Below are 17,885 nucleotides of genomic sequence, written 5' to 3'. Positions count from 1 at the left end.
TTCGGGGTGCTGCCCCCGAGCTCGCTGGTGGTGTGAGTAACACACGGTAAGGTCATGTTCCTTTCTTAACGGCTGGAAAGTCCTGAGTTTTAAATGCACCTGGGCCCAGGGGTTTCAAAGGGATTGTGAGCTTGTGTGTAAGTGCTTCAGGCCAGAGGGGGTCCTCAGAATGGACAGAGATGCAGTCCTTGTCTTCCAGGAGCTAACTGTCCCAAACCCTGCACAACCCCAGGACAGAGCCAGCCTGGGAGCTCCCGGGACGCTCACCTCTTATAGTACGCCAGCTCCTCCTGCAACAAGAACACCTTGGACTTGAGCTCATTCCTCTCGTGCAGCACGTCCCGCAGCTCCTGCAGCGTGAATCGGGGGCGGTTGGGGTCCTTGAGATCCATGGCCACCTTCTCCGCCTCTGAGACACTCTCCTCTCCGCCCGGCTCCGTCTGGAGGAGGCAAGATGCTGCTAATGAATTCCTGGCGGCCACCACCAGCACCCACTCCGCATCCTGCCGGAGCCCGAATTTCCCACCCTCCCGGGGCCTCAGCAGCTTGCCGAGAGTGCTATTTTAAGAACTCGCAGGCGGCCTCTGCTCACGTTCTGTGCAGTCGGCGTCCCTCCATCCCTCCAGAGAGAAAAGCCAGCGGCCACCTGCTCATTGTTTGCCTTCTCAATAGGCAGACCTGTGGGCTCGGCGCCTCTCCACTCAGGGTTTTATTCCAAACAGCATTAAAAGGCGACCAAGGAGAAGAAACAGCGTGCCCCTAGGGAAGCCACCCCCCTAAATCGCCCTGCTTTCCCTTTCCCATGTTCTCTCCTCATATTCATACTAAGACCTTTGTTAATTTGGCTAAAGTTGTTGGAATCAGAGCCTATGCACAATTCTCTATCTTTCATTTGACGTGAGGTCACATACATTTTCCCATTTGTTACCGGCCTCCTGGTCAAGCCCATTCGCCCCAGTGCTCTGGGCGTCTTTTCACTGGAGTTCAGGGGAAGCCCCAGCGGTGGGGTCACCTGGCAGTCACAGGACAGCAGGGGTTCACATGCAGGGCATTTCTCCTCATGCAGGTCACGCGGACCGATCCTAGCATGCTAAGCCACCTGTTCCAGGCCAGGCCCAGCCCCGTCCTCCCACCCTCTTCCACAGCAAGGAGCTTTTAAAAACAATTGCGGTAAAATTACATAAAATTTACCATTTTAACCATTTAAAAATATGCAATTCAGTGGTATTTAGTACACATGCAATGTTGTGCACCCACCACCTCTCTCTAGTTCCAAAACTTTCTCATCACCCCAAAAGGAGACCGTGCACCCATTAGCACTCACTCCCCATCTCCCTCCCTCAGTCCCTGGCAACCATCATCTGTTTTCCATCTCTCTGCATTTGTCTGTTCTGGACATTTCCTATCAATGGAATCATACACTATGTGGCCTTTTGTGTCTGGCTTCTCTCACTCAGCATCATGTTTTCAAGGTCCATCCACGTTGTGGCAGGTGTCAGTGCTTCATCCCTTTTTGTGGCCGAATCATATTCCAGTGCATGGATGGACCACATTTTCTTTCTCCTTTTATCAACTGATGGGCACTTGGGTTGTTTCCGCCTTTTGGCTCTCAGGACCAGCGCTGCCACGAACATTCCTATACAACGATTTGTATGAACATCTGTTTTCAGTTCTTTGGGGTCCATACCTAGGAGTGGAACTGCTGGGTCGTATGGTCAGTCTATGTTTAACTTTTTGAGGAACAGCCTGTTTTCCACAGCGGCTGCCCCCTTTTACATTCCTGCCAGCAGTGTAGGAGGGTTCCACATTCTCCACATCCTTGTCAACACTTGTTTTTCTTCCATTTTTTTTTTGATAGCAAGGAAGTTTTTGCAAGCCACCTCGAGGTCAGCTGACCAAATCTGCAGGCGGCCCCACTCTGTAGGCAGCGCAGTGTTCCCTACCCCCCTGAGATGCCAATGTCCCATGATCGACTAGGAGTGGATAAGAGCTCAGGACAACAGTGGCAAAGCTCTGGAATAGGGGAAAGAGGGATTGAAATAGAGACCCACGTCCCCCCAAAAACCCCACAGGGCGGGACTCCAGCCTAGAGGCGTGATACAAGGCCAGGAAGGTGAATGACTCCTGAAGGCGGAGCTGAGAGGCCTCACATCCTGGGACAGTCAGGACGGGCTGTTCTGGGAAAGGACACTTGAAAGGAGACACCACCCCCCAAGGCAGATCAGGTGACAGAAGAGCGAGGCGAGGCGTTGCAGGCGGGGAAGGAGGTCTGACCAGGAGTCAGCACGTCAGCACGGAGCAGCAGGCAGCAGGAAACCGAAACCTGACACACACTGGCCCCACCAAGCCATCTGGGCAAAGACGAGTGGGGCCTCTTCCCCCGCAAGAACCAGGGGAGGAAATGCTGGAGGATTTAACTTCCCAAGAAGGTATTCTAGGCGTCTGCTGATGCCACCTTCAGGTGGGCTGTGTTCTCAGGGTACGTCTTCAGTCTCCAGTTCCCTCTGCGGAGCTTCGGGGCTGCTCCATGGACCACCTGACAGCCTCATACTAGGACGGTGTTCTGTACCCAAGACTGTGTGTTAGTAAGTGCCCGGTATACAGCCGGCACTCACTAATGCCACTTCCCTTCTCTTTCCCTGCCCAAGTTAAGCATAGAGCATCCTTGGATGTCTAATATTTATTGAGCATCAACTGTGTACCTGCTGGTCACTGAGATGAATCAGACAGATGGGGGTGGAGGGAAGATACACACAAATAGAAACGTACAAGGTGACAGAATGAAAGAGGTGCGAGGACAGCAAACTCTAAGTAGGGAGGATCACGGAAGACGTTACTGCAGACGGGGTCTCTGCGTGGGGTCTTGACGACTGTGCAGAAGTTCACCAGGAACTCTGGGCTCAGCCCAGACCCCCTTTCCCCATTTTGTGTGGCCCTCACTGTGTTCTAAAACTCTTGTGAATTAGCTGTCAACTATTTTAGATCAGGAGATTCCACAAGAAAGTCAGTTTGGGGCTTCCTTTTGGAAAAAAGTGGAAAGATCAGATCACTCTGGGCCCGCAGGCAACACTGGGCTGGGGCTGTGTAGCAGCGGCTCCCTTTACATGCTCTTCTCATGGCTGCCCACTCCCCACCCCTTTGGCCTTCCCTGCCTGGACTCGTGGACCCAAACCTCAGGCTCACACACTCCCTCCAGCCCCTCCCTCCCCGGACAACTTAGGCCCTGCCTCTCTGTGTCTCCGGGAGGGGCCCTGTGACAGGGGTCCACACGCCCAGAGGAAGGCATGAAGCCCTTCTGGGGACTTCCCAAAGCCTCACTTCTCAAGAGGCTTTTGGGCAAGCTGCCTGCTCCTCTCGGGGCCTGCATTTGTTCACCTTGACGGCCTGCCCGCCTGACATCCGGGGGTTCCTATGAGCGTGTGCCTTCAAGGCGCAGCAGGTCCCAGCTCACCCCTGATGCGTCCAATCACCCAAGACACAAGGGGCTCCCCAGGATCTGGGTGCTTTTCTCTGGAGAAGGGACACTCTTCCATCGGGGGAGTGACCTGATCCCCTTAGAGCTCGGGGCTTTTCCAGACAGGTTTGCAGAAAAGTGCTGACTTCCGGGACCACTGCCACAGGCAGAAGAGGGGAAGCTTGGGCTCCAGCTCTCCCTGAGGCCACCAGGCACCGACGCGGCGCTGCGGGCAGCCCAGGACTCGCCCGTCCAGGCGGAGGGAGCCTGCCAAGGCTCATCCCGAGATGGCAATCAGGCCGACGGGCAGCCGGCCTTCCAGGCTTGCTCCGCGAGGGAGCACGCAGGTGGCGGGGGTTATCTCCGACTGTCGGCTGGTCCCCTGAGGCGCTCTGGGCACAGCTCGAGGGAGATGCCCCGAGGCATCCTCCTCAGCTGCTCCCCAGGGAGGCCCACGAGACCAGCCAACAAGCACTGGGGTCTGTCCAGAGAGGCCTTAGGGAGGCAACATCCCCCCTCACAGCCCTCCAACCCGAGGCTGGGCCTCCTGCCGTGCTTCCCGCTGTCTGGGCACATCAAGGCCACCTCCTGCGCTCCCTCGGCCCCTTGAACATACTTCTGAGCAGCCCCTGGCCCAGCACAGGGGACTGACTGTGCTCTCATCACCCTTGGTGACTCCAGGCCCACCACACATGAATTCAGCCCAAAAACCCTGCTTCACGCGCCACCCGTTAGGCCCGTGTGTGCCTTCCCTGCGCAGGGAGCCCGCCCTTAAAAACCGCAGCAAACACTCACTAAGAAATCAGAACTTGTACGGCGGAGACATCAAAGAAGTAACTATTACCTTCACAGCTGTCTCACTGACTTTATACAAAGGCCTTTAGCCAGGAGTCAGCTTCATTTTAAGGATTTATATGTCTACTTGTGAAAGGCAGGAAAACCTTCTGTTAAAATACGAGGAGCTAGATGGACCAGAAAACACGCTGACTGAAGAAGCCGGTCAGGACCACGCGATGATCCCGCTTCTGTGAAATGTCCCGAGTCGGCAAATCCAGAGAGACAGCAAGAGGATTAGTGGTGGCCAGGGGCTGGGGGAGGGGGAGGTGGGGAGAGGCTGCTGATGAGTATGGGGTTCCTTTTTGGGGTGATGGAAATGTCCTAGATAGTTAGGATGATGGCACAAGATAGTGAATTTACTAAAAACCATTGAATGGAACTTTTTTTTTTTTGAGGAAGATTAGCCCTGAGCTAATATCTGCTGCCAATCCTCCTCTTTTTGCTGAGGAAGACTGGCCCTGAGCTAACATCTGTGCTCATCTTCCTCCACTTTACATGTGGGACGCCTACCACAGCATGGCTTGCCAAGCAGTGCCATGTGCGCACCCGGGATCCGAACTGGCAAACCCCACACCGCCGAAGTGGAACGTGTGAACTTAACCGCTGCGTCACTGGGCTGGCCCCTGAATTGTACATTTTAAATGGTTGAATTGTATGGTATGTGAGTTATATCTCAATAAAAATGTTATAAAAATATATAAGGAGTCCTGTCTACTGGAGATCACAGTGAAGTGACAATGATGCAGCTCAGAAAGGATTGTATGAATCAAGGGGGAAAGTCAGAATGACCGAGGCAATGATGAGAACCGATTCCTCCTCAGCTCTGGATCCCTCCATAGCTCCCACTTCCCCTCACCCATCCTGTGCCAGGACTAACCCACCACCCCAGCCACACCCTGCACGTGCTCCCGTCTGTTCCTGAATGTTGCCTGGAATGGCCTGCCCCATTCTACCCCAAGAACTCGTACCCATCCCATAAGACCTGTCTCAATGCCTGGAAGGGCTGCTCAACCTCGCCTCTCGACTCAGAGTTCACGTCAAGTTCAAGTCAAGTTCATTCCCCTCCCTTGTCAGATGGGAAACTCACCACCAAAGAGATGGACGGGTTCCAGGTCACACGGCAGCAGGTGATGAAGCCACCGTAACCTGCGGCTTCCCTGTTTGACTGACGAGCACCATGAAGCCCACCCAGCTACAAGGGACGGAGTCAAACCCAGCAAAGATGCCTGGGTTTGGGAACAGACGCTACAAAGAAGCTCACAGATTAGTCATTACTGTTACCTGAGTTTACTCTCCATTCCTGCCCCACCCCTTTGGTGCCAGAAAGGGAAACTGACACCGACAGGCAGTCGGGCCAAGGAGGTGTGAAATGTCCTCGTCCCTGTTGCTACAGAGATCTGGAGCAGGGCTGGGAGTCTTGTGGCCGGGGCGATGTCCTCGGACCCCGCCTGCCCCGCAGGAGACAGGCCTGAGCTCTCATGGGGCCCAGGAAGCTGGGAGGGGTACGCCAGGGCAGGAGGGGGGGACCACCCCAGCCTGGCCCAGGGGCTGTCTTGGGCATCTGCCTCCTCCCCTCCGTCCTCCTGCCATAGACTTGGCCAAGCCTCACCTTTCTTGTATGGATTATTGCAAAGGGCCCCCGACAGCCATGTCTGCCAGGAGCTCCTTCCCCATTCAAACGGTCCTCCAGAAACTCAGAGCGGATCCCGTCACTCATCTGCTGAAACCGTGCGAAGGACCCACATCCCCCTCTGCTCAGCGTCTCATGTGTGGCATTTTCCAACCCTGACTCTCGCCCTGTAATGACAGCTGATGCCTCTGCCTGGCTTGCATCTGTTCCCGCGCTTCTCCAGGCTGAGCTGTTGCAATTTTCCTCTGGAGAAACTCCCCTTTGCCACTTTCCGTGTGTGTGGCTTCAATGACACTACCAAGGGTAGCCATGTGACTCGGGACTAGACGATGTGCATATTTGAGACCTCCGGCCACAATGATTGGTTCAGTGATAGGCCAATGAGAGGGTTCCCTGAGACTTCTGCTGGACACTTGGGAAAGGCAATTTCTTTCCACCGGGGTTACAAAGCTGGTTGAGTACTGGGGGCCATTATTTGGCAAAAGCCTGCTTGAGAATGACACCAACACAGAGGAAAGCAAAGCTGAGAGAGAATGTCTGAAACAAATTCCTGATAGCATCATTTGGGCACCTGTAACCAGCTATACCTGAAGCCATCCCTAACTCAAAGCTTTCAGTTACACAGACAATAAATTCCTTTTTTAGAAAATCCTTAAACGATTTTAACTTAGGCTTCTGTCACTTTTAGCCAAAAGCAGGCTCTAACCTCTCCCTTTTGAGACTTTTCTCCCTTACCTCCCTGTCTATACCCCTGGTTCCTGTCCTTCAGAGAACCTAGAGGTGTCTGGCCTGAATTCACAGGATACTTAATGATGGTCTGGGATTTGAGCCAACCTGACACCTCATCTGTCTTACGTCTCCCTTCTGTAGCCCAGAGCCCAGCACAGTGCCTGCTAACCTGAAACGGTCAATATTCATTGGAAGGCAGAGCAAGCCCCAAGCCTGTCTCGAACACTATCCATCTTCTACAGCTACCTATCAAATTCTTAGCACCGCTGACACTGATACCCAGCTGGAGGGACGGCTCTTCCATGACGCTCCACGCCACCCCCAGCAGGATTAGCTGCGCTCTCTCTGCTCCTGGCGCACTCCAGGGGCACAGCTACGTGGCAGGTGCCTCTGGTGCCGGTGTCACAGCCCTGGGCCCACCTGCATCCCAGGTGCAGCTGTGGTGCAGCTCCGTCCATGTGGACAGGGCCCCACCTCAAGCACGCACTGTAGGTCTTTCTGTTTTTGCCCCGGGATCTGCTCTGAAAGTTCCACACAGGAGTGTCGGGGAGATGACACCCGCGGGCCACCCTGAGCTAGCTGGGGCAGGCGCCTGGGGATACGTGTCCCAGGTTTTCTCCTCCAGAAAGACACTCTGGGAGGTGTTCCAGGTGCTTCTCAAAGGTCCCAGCGGGACTGAGCTCCGACGATGACCTCAACGACCCACCCTCAAAGTCACTCTTCCTCCTTCCCTGTCTCACTCCCCTGATCTCGAGGATCACCTTCTAAAGGAATCTCCTTTTACACGTGGTCCCCTCCTCAGGCTCTGCTTCAAGGGAACCAAGACCAACACACCCTTCACCACTAAGACAATCCCCTCCTGCCTGAGGTGTGGCTGCTCGTGTCCAAGTCCGTCTCCTGCACTGGACTGCGAGCTCGAAACTCCCTAACATCCAGTATCGTGCTCTCAGATGAAAGACCAAACTCCAGGCTGTGGCCTGCCTGACCTGCAGGACCGGCCCTGGCCCACCTCTCTGACCTCATTTAGACCTTCTCCGTCCCCTTTACTCTGTACACCAGCTGCCTTTGCCTTTTTATATTCCCTTAATCACACTGCAGTTGGTCCTGGCACAGGGCCTTTGCACATGCCATTCCCCCTGCCTGGAACTCACTTCCCCTTCACCTAGTTTACTCTCGCTTTTTTTTTCTGCTGAGGAAGATTCACCCTGAGTTAACATCTGTGCCAATCTTCCTCTTTTTGCTTGAGGAAGATTCACTCTGAGCTAACATCTGTTGCCAATCTCCTTTTTTTTTCTTTTTTCCTCCCCAAAGCCCCAGTGCATGGTTGTATATCCTAATTGTAAGTCCTTCTAGTTCTTCAATATAAGCCACTGCCACAGCAGGGCAACTGACAGGTGGGTGATATGGTTCTGCAACCAGGAACTGAACCCCAGCCACCGAGGTAGGGAGTGTGCCAAACTTTAATCACTAGACCATCATGGCTGTCTCAAATTTGCTTTTTTTAAAGTACAGAATTCAGCGGTTTTTAGTACATTCAGAGTTGTGCAGCCATTACCACTATCCAATTCCAGAACATTTTCACCACCCCAAAAGAAAGTCCATACTCACTGGCCGTCCCTCCTCACGCCCCCTCCCCCAGCCCCTGGCCACCACCAATCTGTTTTCTGTGTCTGTGGATTTGCTGACTCTTGACATTTCAGATAAATGGAAGCAGAAAACATGTGGCCTTTTGTGTCGGCTCCTTTCACTGGGCGTGTTTTTGAGGTCCATCCATGATGCAGTAGGAGTCAGTGCCTCATTCCTTTCTGAGGCTGACTCATATTCCACTGTGTGGAGAGACCACGTTCTGTGCACCCATTGTTCAGGGGATGGACATGTGGGTCCTTTCCACCCTTTGGCTGCTGTGACTAGCGCTGCTGTGGACGTCTGTGCACAGGTTTTTATGTGGAGATATATTTTCAGTTCTCTTGTGTGAGTGCCTAGAAGTAGAATTGCTGGGTCACACGGTACTTTGTGACTATTTGACTGATGCCCGTCTCCCACACTAAACTGTGAGCTCCATGCAGACAGCAACCAGGTCTGCATCTTGCTCTCCTTTTCACCCCCCATGACTGCAACACAGTCAATGATTACTTGAATGAATGAATGGCAGGTACCCAGTACCCATCACTGAGCTGAATACCCTGGGCTAGAATGCTGGCAGTCCTAGCTCCAGGCCCAGCTCTGCCTCCACCCAGCTACGTGTCCTCTAGCCAGCGGCCGGCTCTCTGGGCCTCCCATTTCCTTCAGTGTAATGGGGAAAACGAGGCAGCCCTGCCAGCCTGGAGCAAGCCCACAGACAACCCTCCCGCATCGGCTTGCTGGCCAGCTTCCCACTCACCTCGGGCTCCTGGGCCCCGTTCTGGCTGAGCTCACCCTGCAGCCTCTCTCGCAGCTTCCCAAGCTCCGCCCGCAGGCTGCCCATCTCCTGCTCCTTGGTTTGCAAATCTGCCTCCAGTTCTACCTTCTGTTCAATCAGGGCCTTCCCCTGGGCTTCCACCACTGTGACGCGGTGCCGAAGGTCATGGTTGATCTTCATCAGCCGTGTCTGCTGCTGCTGCAGCTGGAGAGAGAGAAAGGCCGTTCAATGGGGCTGCCACAAACAGTAGCTCATGTTGTGCACTGCAGAAGGGCAAACTATCTATGGGTGTGCAATTCACACTGCAGACATCCTGATTTGTTAGAAATTTGTTCATATTCTTATAACTGTTGATGCCAGAGATGGATAATTAGTATATTTACTATGATAATTTTATGACAGATGGAAGATAAGTATCTTGTTAGTATATTACGACAATTTCCCAACAGATGGAAATAAGATGTCTTCAGAAAGGGGTGTCTTTTTCTAATTCAGGCAAAGCCACTGCAGGGGTTCCTGGAACAGCCTGGACCGTGCTGGCCTGCTCACAGAGGGGCATGAAGGGGGTGGGCTGGAGGAAGCCTCAGGGTCAGAGCAAAGGCTGACCGGGCCTCGGAACCTCCCCAGGATGTGGAAGGAGTCAGATCAGAGGGCAGCGCCACGTCTGCTCCTGCATTCCAGTCAAGACTTGGCTGAGGGTCCTCCCACAGCTGCTGTTTCAGGGCTGGGCCCACCAAGACATGGGCAGGATCCATGCCCCATGGAGCCCATGGAATGAGACGGAGGGGGAGATGGGGACCTCAGAGAGGAGGATCCAGGCCCTTGCTGGTACCTATGCCCGGGCGGGTGGACATCACTTACAGCCTCGACGTCCTCGTTCTTCAGACCGAGCTCCCTGTCCTTGGCGCGGATCTCGTCGCGCTGCTTGTCCACCACCTCCTTCAGCTTCTTCATCACCTGCCGCTCCCGCTCCGACATGCCTGGGGTGGGGCCAGCGAGACCAGCAGGTGAGTCCATCTCCCTCCCCTGCTTAAACCATGCGGCCGCTTCCCACAGAGATGAAACTGCACCGGCCTCCTCCTAGCCTCATCCTCTCCACTGCAGCACCTGCTTTCTGTCCCTGACCCCTCCGAGCTTGTCCCCACCTCAGGGCGTCTGCCATTGCTCTTCCCAGTGCCTGCAATTCCCTTCCTTCCAACCTCCCCTGGCTGGCTCGCCTTGGTCCTCAGGCTTCAGCTCCTCACAGAGGCCTTTCCTTCCCTGACCACCCTCCCACCACCCCGTTTATGACCTTTGCAGCACTTTTCACCATCGCTAAGCGTCTGGTACCTTCTTTCACCTGAAGAAAGAAGATACTGCACAGTGATTCAGAGGGTGTGCTCTGGAGCTCAGACAGTGGCTCTCCCATTTATTAGTGGTGTGGCTTCGGGCTAGCATCCTTGTGCCTCAGTTTCCACATCTACAGAATGGGACCGATGGCAGTACCTGTCCCTTAGGGCTGTTGTGAGGATTGATCTAGTTAACATGCACGAAGCACTGAGATGATGCCTGGCATTCAGCAGGTGCTCAATGGGTGTTGTCTGTTACCCTTTTGTTTTTTGTCTGTTCCCCTGCCCCTTGCCCCCCAAGTCTACTGTCAGCCCCAGGTGGCAAGGCCCTGCCCGACCTGCTCACCATCATGTCCCCTTGACTCACAGAGCCTGGCACACAGTAGGCGCTTGCTAAGGGATCTGGTGAATTAATGACCTGTGAGGACGGGTGTGGGTTGTTTTCGTGTGGCTGCTGTAACAAATGACCAGCAAAATGCGGAGCTTAAGATGGCAGAAATTCATTCTCTCATGGTTCCGGAAGCCAGAAGCTTCCAGAGTCAAGAGGTCACCAAGGCTGGGCTGGAGTATCTGCTCCTTACCTCTCCCAGCTTCTGGCGGCTGCCAGCATCCCCTGGCCTGTGGTCACATCCCTCCGGTCTCTGCCCCCATGGTCACACGGCCTCCTCTTCTGTCTGTGTCAAATGTCTCTCTGCCTCCCTCTTAAAAGGACACGTGTGATGGCATTTAGTGCCGTCCAGATAACCCAGGATAAGCTCCCCATCTCAACAGCCTGAACTAAAGCCTGGAAAGATTTACCGTGTAAGGTGACAGCCCCAGCTTCCCAGTACTCGGACCTGATGTGCTGGGCGTCGGTATTCAGCCTCCTGCAGGCGCTGGGGCTGACAGCTAATCCCTGCCCCCAGGAGGCCTGGGCTGGGGGGCCGGGCAGGCTCAACCACAGACTAATGAGAGACGCATCCCCCGATTCCCTCCTCCAGGGTTCAGAGGACACGGGGCCCCCCTAGAGGAGAGACCCCGCGGCGATTCCTCAGCTCTTTTCCCTCCGTGACTCCCTCCTCCAAGCTGCTCCGCCCCACCTGCGCCTCTTCTGCTGGCTGCCCCGCTCCTGTCCTGGGTATGCCCAAGCAGGCGGTCGCCGCCACGAACGAGCGTTCACAGTGTGTGCCCAGGATGGTGTGCGATGCTGCGGGGCCAAAACCCAGGCAGGACCGGGCTCTGCCCTCAAAGAGCTTAGCCTTCAGGTAATGGACACAGATGCAGGCCGGTCTGGGAGGCAGCCAACCTGCCTCAAGCGCATCTCTGTCCTACCACGTGGCATGGGGCAGGCGCTCCAGACTGTCTGATGGGACAGCGACGGGCTACCCTCCATGTTCCCAAAGCACAAGTGGCTCCTGCAAGGCCCAGTCAGGATAAACTACTTTACGTCTTCGACCCTGTTTCCTCTTGTTGCCCCTTTAGAGGAAGGTCCAGCCTCCTCACCCAACCTCTGAGGCCTGTGTGGTCCAGGCTTGCTTCCAGCTCGAGCTCGCATCCGCCCTTGGCCCCTGCTCACCAGCCGCCAGCGTTGCCCTTCAGCTCCCCAGACGCACGGCCTCTCCCCCTAGGGCCTTTGCACTCGCTGGTCCCTGCCTGCAGCGCCCGTCTCGTCATCTGGCCGCCCCCTCCTCCTTCAGGCCTCAGTGTAGACAACCTTGCTCTAAGAGGCCTGCCTGCTCCCGCAGTCCATGTGGGGTCTCCCTTGTCCTTCTTTCTAGTCCCTATTGCATCCATGCCATCACTCATCATGGTCTGTAGTGACACGTGTGTCTGACGTCTGTAAGTTGCTGAGAGCAGAACTGTGTTTCATTTATTGACCGTCATGACCCTAGTGACGAGCTCAGTGTCAGGAATACAGCAGGTGCTCAATAAACACTTAATGAATGAGTGTTGTGTGTGTGTGCATGCAAAAAGATGTGAGGGTACTCCCAGCGGGTGGCCCTGTCTGGAAGAAAGTATGCTCCATGGTGGCACATTCTGGTGACCTTAAGGGAGCCACCGAGTCTTGTCCCCGATGGCAAGGCAGCATGGCATCATGGAGAGGACATGGGGCTTGGAGTTAGAAAATGTAGATTTGAGTCCCAACTCTGCCAGTGCCTGGCTGTGAAAATTTGAACAGATCTGTGTCTGCGCCTCAGTTTTCCATATCTGTGTAATGGGACTGATGTCAACAACAACATCAATAATGCCCTTTTCCAGTGCTTGGGAAGCTGGAACGTCTACGTTCCATCACAGCACGGGGCTGATGACGTCTGAAGTGACGTTAGCCTCTCTGAGCCTCCATTTCCTCATCTGCAAAATGGGTATGCTGGTCTCTATATTCCACCTCTCTGACAACATTGTGCCTCTAAATTAAGTACAGTAGGAAATCACAAAAGGCTGTGAAGTAGGATCTTTTCCTACTAGGGGGCCTGGGGTGTCAGTTCAGTGCCCAAGACTGCTCAGCTTCCTCCTGTGCCTGCCGAGGCCTGCGAGGCTATGAGGCCGAGAGATGCAGAGGGCTGTGGTGAGGAGGCCGGGATGGCCAGGAGGAGCAAGCATACCCCCCAGAATGGCTAAGACGAAAAGCACTGACAAGGCCAGGTGCTGGGAGAAGGTGGAGCCCCGGGAAGGCTCCGGCATCACGGTGGGAGCGCTGCTCCAGCAGACGCTTTAGCATTGCCTACTAAAGCTGATACACTTGCTCTATGTACCAGCAGTTGCATCCCGGGTACATCCCCAACAGGTATGCGTGCACATGCTCATCAGGAGGAGGATGATTCAACAAACCACAGTACAATCAGACGCCATGTGGCTATTTATTTTTTGGTGAGGAAGATTGGTCCTGAGCTAACATCTGTGCCAATCTTCCTCCGTTTCATATACAGGATGCTGCCACAGCATGGCATGATGAGCAGTGGTAGGTCCACACCTGGGATCTGAACCTACGAATCCCAGGCCGCTGAAGCGGAGTGTGTGAACTTAACCACTGTGCCACCAGGCTGGCCCTGACTATGCAGCGGTGTAAAAGATTGAGACATATTGCAAAGTGGAAAAGGTAAGTGATGGTCTGTATAGTGCAAGACGTGCAAAAATGCTCATGGCAGCGTTGTTCATAGTAGCCCCAAACTGGAAACAACCAAAATGCCCATCAATAGGAGAATGAATGGACAGACTGTGGTACTAACATGCAATGGAATACTACATAGCCATGAAAAGAACAAACTACAAGCTCCACTTGGAGACTATAAAGTCAGTCATCTCTCCAGACTCTCCTCCTCCCTCAGGTGCAGCACCGGCGCCTTCCTGACCACCGTCCCCTCCTCAAAGGATGCTCTCCAGCTGGAGTCTTGAGCTGAATGGCCCCCGGACCTCCTATGGGGAATCACAGGGCCATCAGGAGGTCCTGGTCACTAGGTGCCCCCCTCTAAACACCCCTGGGCCACTGCTGCAAGGCAGGGCCTGGGCCTTGGCTGGCAGGACAAGAGGACACTGCTGACATCTTGCCCAAAAGCACCCCTCAGACAGTGTGTGTGTGTGTGTGTGTGTGTACGTGAGTGGTGTGGTGGGGCTGAAATCAAGTGTAGGCAGAGTCTGTAAAAAGCCACAAAGCACTTGCTGTTTGCTCCCTGAGCACCTGTCGCACAACAGGCTCTGTGGGGCATCAAGGGCAGAGTTGATCTAATCCATGGGGGGCAGATTCCGCTCCCAGAGGAGTGAGGTGGGAAGAACAGCGAAGTGGGGGGTGAGAGGAGCATGAATCCGGAGACAGGAAACCTGGTCTGTAGCCCAGCTGCATCATTCCCCTTTATGGGCGCCAGTGGCTGCAAGACTGAGAGGGCGGAGAACAAAACAGCCAAGAGCTTGGAGTCTGAAGCTAGATTTCCTGGACTCAGTCCTGGCTTTGCCACTCATCTGCTCTTGACCTCGGGCCTGTTTTGCCACTTGCGAATGAGGATCATGTGGAGTCCCCACCTGGGGGGCTCTTGTGAGGCTGCATGGTTCATCTATGAGAAGTGCTCATGACAGGCCTGGCACAGAGTAAGAGCCCCCACGTGTTAGATGTCATTCTGTCCATAAGACGGAAATCCCAGTGTTCCGAGCTCCAAAGGTTGCTGCTAACATGAAGTCCAACGGTGGGTACAGAGGTGCTTTCAAAATTAGGAGAAGGTTAAGTGTTTTTAATAGACTCACACTGTTGAAAGCCGGAGGGGTTCTGAGCAATCATGCAGTCACCCACAATTCAGGATCCTGAGATCTGGATTTGAAGACACATCTGGGCAAGTGCATGGAGAAGCAAGTCCAAGGTCATCACAGGGGCCACCTTTGCAGTGGCAAAAACTGGTGACGATCAAAATGCCCACCAGTGTCCAAATCGTTAAATAAACAAGGCCCTTCCACACAATGGGACACTATGTAGCCAGTTAAAAGACTGAGATACACTGTTGAGTCGAAAACGCAAGTGACAAAGCCACAGCAGCACTATTCACAATGGCCAAAAGGTGGAAACAGCCCAAATGTCCATCAACAGATGGATGGATAAACAAGATGGGATCCATCCACACAATGGAATATTATTCACCCCATAAAAAGGAATGAAGTGCTGAAATATGCTATAGTGTGACGAACCTTGAAAACCTCATGCTAAGTGAAGGGAGCCAGACACAAAAGATCATACACGTTGTGTGATTCCATTTACATGAAATGTCCAGAATAGGCAAATCCATAGACAGAAAGCAGACAAGTGGTTGCCAGGGGCTGAGGGAATGGGTGGGAGGGCGGATTGGGCAGTGACTGCTAATGGGTATGGGGTCTCCTTTTGGAGATGGTTAAAATATTCTGGAACTAAATAGAGGTGATGGTTGCACAACATTGTGAATAAATTAAATGATGCACTAAATGCTACCAAACTGGACACTTTTAAACAGTTAATTTTTTTTTTTTTGAGGAAGATTAGCCCTGAGCTAACATCTACTGCCAATCCCCCTCTTTTTGCTGAGGAAGACTGGCCCTGAGCTAACATCCGTGCCCATCTTCCTCTACTTCACACTTGGGACGCCTACCACAGCATGGCTTGCCAAGCAGTGCCATGTCCGCACCTGGGATCCAAACCGGTGAGCCCTTGGCCTCTGAGAAGCGGAAGGTGCGAACTTAACCACTGTGCCACCGGGCCGGCCCCTAAACAGTTGATTTTATGTTGCGTGAATTTCACCTCAATTTTTTTAAAAGGCAACCCAAACAATAAATACACAATTTTAATTTGTAAAAAAAAAAAGCAAGTAACAATCCACACAGCACAACCCCTTTTATTTTAAAAACAACACACCCATGGAACATGTGTGTAAATGAGCACTAAGGGACGGCTTTGCCTCTGGCAGGTGCAGTGGGAATGAGGCAAAGGGAATTCTCACGTTTTTCTTGAGTTTTGTTTCAATCTTTTACAGTATGAACGAATATGTGTATTAGGTTTTTTTAAAAGATGAAAACAACAAACGCCCCCTGGTCTGTACAGGAGGAAAACGCCCTGAGAAGACTGAGCCACTGGCTTCAAACCCCAGTGCTAGCCCGAGGCCATCTGGGACCGCGATCAGGTCTTTCAACACTGGACCAGCCTGTTTCTCCCTCCATCAGAGCAGAACGGCACCTTCACCATGGAGGGGGGACGGGGACAGCTAACCTTTACGGAGCACCTGCCGTCCCCAGCTACCGCGCTAAGTGTTTCCTGTGGATGATGCTGGCGCTCAGACCTCGTCATGTCCCTGTTCCCCACCCCCCGCTTCAAGCTACTGACCAGGCTCCTTGGGCCCCCTGGCTGCAGGCTCTGTAAGGAAGTGCAGCCCCCTCGCCTCACAGCAGGGAAACTGAGGCATAACTCACACTCCTGCATGACTCTGCCTGCCACGATCACACCCTTGTTGGCTTCCTGCTCTCCCCGTCCTCTTCCTCCACTTCCCGATAGTCTCCCCTGGGGGTGCCCCCTTAACAAATCACCTGCACAGGAACCCTCCTCTCAGGGTCTCCTTCCAGAAGAATCTGATCTAAACAGTACTTATTTCATTTTATCCTCAGAATACCTTAGGAAGTAGGACTCCTGTTGTCCCCATTTCACAGCCAAAGAAACTGAGGTACACAGTAGCTAGTTAACTTACACAAGGTCACACAGCTAGTTAGTGGCACTACTGGGATTCAAACCCAGGCAGTCTGGCTCCAGAGTCCACACTCCTGCAACCACTATACTGCCTCTCACAGCCCAAGCCCCTCATGTTATCAGCGAGGGGACTGGAGGGAATAATGTGCCCCCCAAACTTCAGGTCCGCCCAGAGCCTCAGAGTGTGACCTTTGTTGAAAAGAGGGTCTTCACAGATGTAATTAGTTAAAGAGGAGGTTGTGCTGAATGAGGGCAGGCCCTAAACCCAATGACTGGCGTCCTTATAAAAGAAAGGACAGGGAGATTCAGACACGCACAGAGGAGCAAGCCACGTGACAACAGAGGCAGAGGCTGGAGGGATGTGCCCACAAGCCGAGGAGTGCTGGCAACCACAGGAGCCGGAAGTGGCAAGGGAGGGCCCTCCCCTAGAGCCTTTGGAGGGAGCACAGCCCTGCTGACACCTTGACTTTGGACCTCTAGACTCCAGATCCGGGAGGGAATCCATTTCTGTCCTTTTAAGCCAACCCATTTGCAGTCATTTGTTCTGGCGGGCCCAGGAAACTAACACAGCAGGCATACGGCGAAGGGCCCAGAGAGGGTGCACAGCCGATTTTTATTGAGCTGAAATTCGTAGCAGCCACTCTTGGCTCCCACACAAGGTTCAGGTGGTAGGACAAAGTGACATAAGTGCCCTTGAGGACATCCCTTATCAGATAACTCCATGTTTGATGCTGTATATACTTTTTCTCAACAATGCTGGGAGTCAGGAGTTGCCATTCCCATTTTACGTGAGGAACCTGAGGATGGGCACGGTAAGCACCCTTCCCAAGGTGACCCAGTTACTAAGGGCGGGGCTGGGATTTGAACTCAGGTCTGCCTCACTCCACAGCCCCCTTTCTTTACAACGGGCTGCTCTAGCCAGCAGGCTCTGAGAACACTTTCTAGCTCTGTGCATCCAACTCAGCAGCTGCCAGCGGCAACGGAGAACCTGAAATGGGGCATGTCGGAATCGACATGTGCTTAAATGTGAAATACACACCAGCCATCCACGGATGAAGGGACAAACAAGATGTGGCCCATCCATACAATGGAATACGAATCTGCCTTAAAAAGGAAGGACATTCTTTTTTTAAATTTTATTATTATTTTTTTTCCTAAAGATTGGCACCTGAGCTAACAACTGTTGCCAATCTTCTGTTTTTCCCCCCTGCTTTTTCTCCCCCAATCCCCTCAGTACACAGTTGTCTATTTTAGTTGTGGGTTCTCCTAGTTGTGGCATGTGGGACGCTGCCTCAACGTGGCCTGGTGAGTGGTGCCATGTCCACGCCCAGGATCCCAACCGG

The 17,885-nt window shown here is 53.5% G+C and overlaps 1 protein-coding gene across 4 annotated transcripts in view; it reads right to left on the bottom strand.

Annotated features, from left to right (window-relative positions):
• RILPL1 (Rab interacting lysosomal protein like 1) overlaps nt 1–17,885 on the bottom strand; it is a 44,631-nt gene that overhangs the window by 10,588 nt on the left and 16,158 nt on the right. For all 4 annotated transcript variants that reach the window (XM_014858801.3, XM_014858803.3, XM_014858802.3 and 1 more), the window contains exons 3-5: nt 9,910–10,028; nt 9,031–9,252; nt 268–440 (exon numbers count right to left, since the gene is read on the bottom strand). In XM_014858801.3, coding sequence (XP_014714287.1) covers nt 268–440; nt 9,031–9,252; nt 9,910–10,028 — 514 coding nt within the window. The remainder of the gene's footprint in view (nt 1–267; nt 441–9,030; nt 9,253–9,909; nt 10,029–17,885) is intronic.

This window comes from Equus asinus, chromosome 8 (assembly GCF_041296235.1).
Source record: "Equus asinus isolate D_3611 breed Donkey chromosome 8, EquAss-T2T_v2, whole genome shotgun sequence".
NCBI lineage: Eukaryota > Metazoa > Chordata > Mammalia > Perissodactyla > Equidae > Equus > Equus asinus.
This window is presented reverse-complemented; position numbering and strand designations above follow the sequence as displayed.